Source organism: Vigna unguiculata, chromosome 5 (genome assembly GCF_037176805.1).
Source record: "Vigna unguiculata cultivar grain cowpea cultivar isolate G323 ecotype 2 chromosome 5, ASM3717680v1, whole genome shotgun sequence".
Lineage (NCBI taxonomy): Eukaryota > Viridiplantae > Streptophyta > Magnoliopsida > Fabales > Fabaceae > Vigna > Vigna unguiculata.
In genome coordinates this window covers 8,682,907-8,686,584 of record NC_140796.1, presented here as the reverse complement: position 1 = coordinate 8,686,584, position 3,678 = coordinate 8,682,907, and the positions used below count along the sequence as shown (strand labels likewise).

The 3,678-nt window shown below is 32.8% G+C and overlaps 2 protein-coding genes across 2 annotated transcripts; both read right to left on the bottom strand.

Annotated features, from left to right (window-relative positions):
• Window positions 1–449: 449 nt before the first annotated feature.
• LOC114186087 (non-specific lipid-transfer protein 1-like) lies at window positions 450–1,260 on the bottom strand. Its single transcript, XM_028074105.2, has 2 exons — window positions 799–1,260; window positions 450–704 (listed from the first exon to the last, which is right to left on the bottom strand). The coding sequence occupies exons 1-2, from the start codon at window positions 1,134–1,136 to the stop codon at window positions 692–694; spliced, it is 351 nt and encodes a 116-aa protein (XP_027929906.1). The 5' UTR covers window positions 1,137–1,260; the 3' UTR covers window positions 450–691.
• A 1,429-nt stretch (window positions 1,261–2,689) lies between these two features.
• Window positions 2,690–3,473, bottom strand: LOC114184178 (non-specific lipid-transfer protein 1-like). Its single transcript, XM_028071447.2, has 2 exons — window positions 3,046–3,473; window positions 2,690–2,930 (listed from the first exon to the last, which is right to left on the bottom strand). Exons 1-2 carry the CDS (start codon window positions 3,381–3,383, stop codon window positions 2,918–2,920), a joined length of 351 nt encoding a protein of 116 aa, XP_027927248.1. The 5' UTR covers window positions 3,384–3,473; the 3' UTR covers window positions 2,690–2,917.
• Window positions 3,474–3,678: the final 205 nt, after the last annotated feature.

Genomic DNA, 3,678 nt, shown 5'->3' with positions numbered 1-3,678 from the left:
CTCTTCTATGGTTGAATTATTAATTTAAAGTTTTAAGATGAGAGAAATTATTTTTGTTACCAAGGTTTTAGTTGTATTCAAAGAAATTGGTTACTAAATATTAGTTACCAAGATTTTTACTATAAAAGAAATTAGTTTTTAAATTAATCTCTAATTAATTAAAAATCAATTTAGCGACCAATTATAATTTTTTATTCATAATAATAATTATTTTAGTAATCAATAATTTTTTATTCATTAAATAAATTGATTTTTAAACTGATTATTATGATGATTAACAATTTTTGATCACTAAAATTAGATGTTAAAAACATTTGTTTCTTCTCCAAAAACATTTACAAGATCATTGAGGGAAAATTTTATTACTTTACTATTTATTGCTGTGTATATTATTAAATTATGATTTATTTATTTATTTAAAACATTGTGGATGAATATTGTTCCAAAGGTAAGAAAGATTTTTACAAGTAGGTTTTTGTTTTTTCAATTCTTATTGCTGATTAAAAAGAACAACATCCATCACACCCAAGAAAAGGACAGACTACAAAGTCTCATGAAACACAAAGTAATACAAGACCAGGCTCGACAATCACACACACACACATGTTCTCTTATTTTCATAATAAGGGTTACAGTGATGCCTCCTGGCTATAGATCCCATGGCAGAAATAAGAGAAGCGAAGAAATCCTTTCAGAACCTGATGCTGCACCATTACAAAAACAAAGGCATAAAGTTAAAAAATTGTGAGCATGTATAATTTATACGATAAGAAGAAGAAGAAGAGGAGAAGAAGATACTTTTGGCAGTTGGTGGAGCGGCTGATCTTGTAAGAAACGGTGACGCCGCAGAAAGTAGGGAGCGCCTGAGCGTAATCGTCATTGATGCCGAAGTTATTAGCAGCTTCCTTAAGACAGTTGCAGACGGTTTGTTTTTCAGAGGTTGTTCCAGCTGCTCCCAGAATGCTCCTAACTCCTCCACAGCACGAATCTGGAACCTCTCCACCATTCCTCAGGTATGATAGACACGGTGCCATGTATGTTGTCACTTCGCTGCATGAAATGCCATGCACCATCATCGGTGCACCCACCATACCCATGCACATCACAATCATGCATGCTACCTTCAAGCTCGCCATTGTATTCCAACACAATAGGGAAAGATGACACTGCAATGTGTGTATGTGTTGTGCTGTTTTGTTGTATTGAGGTCGTGTTTTTATACACGCGTTGTGACTCAATTACAAGTTTCAATTTAAATTTGAGTCCAAGATATATAAATATAACTGTATTTTTAACTAATACTTAATTATTTGTAGAGATCTTTTCATGAATTTATAGAAATTGATGGGGATTTATAGTGGTGGGTGTGGTTAAAGAGTTTGGTATTACTTAACATGCAACCACTTCTTCTGTCACAAAACTCCAAAGTTTAAAATCATTTTCATGTTAAGGCAGAAGGAAGTGACAGAAGATCCTTCTTCAACAAATTGGAGAGGGATATGGTACAACAAAATGATCTAACTCTAGATCTCATGGTCCCAACAAAGGACTTCTAATAATCCTCTACATATGGCTCATAGTAACCTCATTTTGAAAATTACAAAAGACATTAAAGGAATTGAAAACATTCATCTCCTCAACAAAAATCATCTCTACTTCTTGTATTAACCAACTCCACAACTTCTAAATATATTACCACTATCCTTATTTATAAATGAAAAATGAAACAAAAAAAAAAGCATTTAAAATATAATTTTTTTCATAAAATTTTTAAAATGAAAAAAAAAAAACTTAAAAACTTCTTCACAACTAACATTAAGTAATTCCTTTACTCTTTTTATCATCATATCTATTAATAACTAACATTTTCGATATTTTTAAATAATTAATTCCAAAGTATATACGTTGATCTTATAAATATACATTCATCCATTCCAAAATACACATTTCATCTTATTATTAATTTTTAATAATTAAATATTAATAAATATTCTTAATATAAAAATATAACTAAAAGAAAATTTAAAAAATTAAATTTTACAAAATCCAGCCATAAATATAAAAATCATTTCATCTCACATACATATAACTTTTTTTTATCTTCCGAGATTTTACAAAACACTACAAATATTAATACATTATTGTTCCCCATCTTAAAATATTATATTACTTTATTTAAAATATATTATTTTTAATTAAAATTAAAACCAAAACAAAAATTTAAAAATCGTCCATCTCAGGAAACCGAATTCGACTGATTTTCAATAAAAGGGATGACAAATTGAAAGTCAGAAATGCTACTCTCCGGAAATCGAATTCTTGAAAAAAAAAAAAACGTGTTATCAAGGTAATTTATAAAGCTCTGTTTATTTTTATTTGGAAATAGTGCTCTGGCAGCAAAAAAACAAAAAATTATTAAACATGAAAAACAAATTGTACAATAACTAGTTTGGGCTTCTGAATCATGTGTAGCTTGTTTTTTCAATGTTTTCGTTGATAGTTTGTCCTGTTATATAAGACTGATCATTACTTTATACACAGTGACTCTTGTTTTTATACACATAAGTACCATAGCATTAATACACGTTATAATATTATTAAACTGAATTTTAAAAATAAGTTTTTTTTTAGGTGTGAAGCTATATTTTTGTTTATTTAATGAACCTTTAGCCCTAAAAATAGACATGACTTAACACGGTACGCAACAATAATGGATGGAATTACTATATCAAATACGTGTTATTACATGCAACAATCGACTAAGATACATTAAATAATCGCACCCAACACCAAAGACTATGATAACAGAAGCTGAGAAACTAAGAGGCTCGCATAAGTGGAGCCCTACAGTCACACTCGCTTTCTCTTATTCTGATAATGCTGCCTCAGTATGAAATCACCAAAGCTACTTGCTCGTTCAGAACCTGATGCTGCACCAATATTACAAAAACAAACACATGATTATTAAATATACGTTTAAGCGTGTTGGTTTTTAAGTCAAGATTTTGAGAAACTGTTAGTGATGCATAGATAGATTGAACGTACTCTGCACAGTTGGTGGAGCGGCTGATATTGTAAGGGACATTGACCTTGCAGACGCCAGGGAGTGCCTGAGCATACTGTTCGTTGATGTTATACTTACCAGCAGCATCTTTGAGACAGTTGCACACGGTTTGTTTGTCGGCGGCGGTGCCGGCGGCGCCCAGAATGTTCTTCACTCCGGTACAGCACTCCGGTGCGGCCGCTCCACCATTCATCAAGTAACCAAGGCACGGTGCCAGACTGGTTGTCACTTGGCCGCATGTAACGGCCTGCGCCACCATAGGTGCACTCACCACAGCCATGCACATTACGACCATGCATGCAACCTTCACGCTGGCCATGGTCGCAGAACAGAAACAGAAACAGAAACAACGTTTTCTCTAGAAAGGGAGAGAAGTGAAAAGTGTTGTGGGTGGTGAAGAGAAGTGGTGTGGTGTGGTGTTTATATAGTTGAGTGAGGGAGAATATGAAGAGGAAGATGGTGCATTATGAGAATTGCAATGAGATGATTTTGGTTGGTGGGCTCATTTCAATGACCATGTGCTTCTGTGATTCATGTGATATTGTTGTTGAATACGTGGCATGATGTTTGAACGATAAATTCAATTATTCGCATGACTAATTAATGTGAAGAGG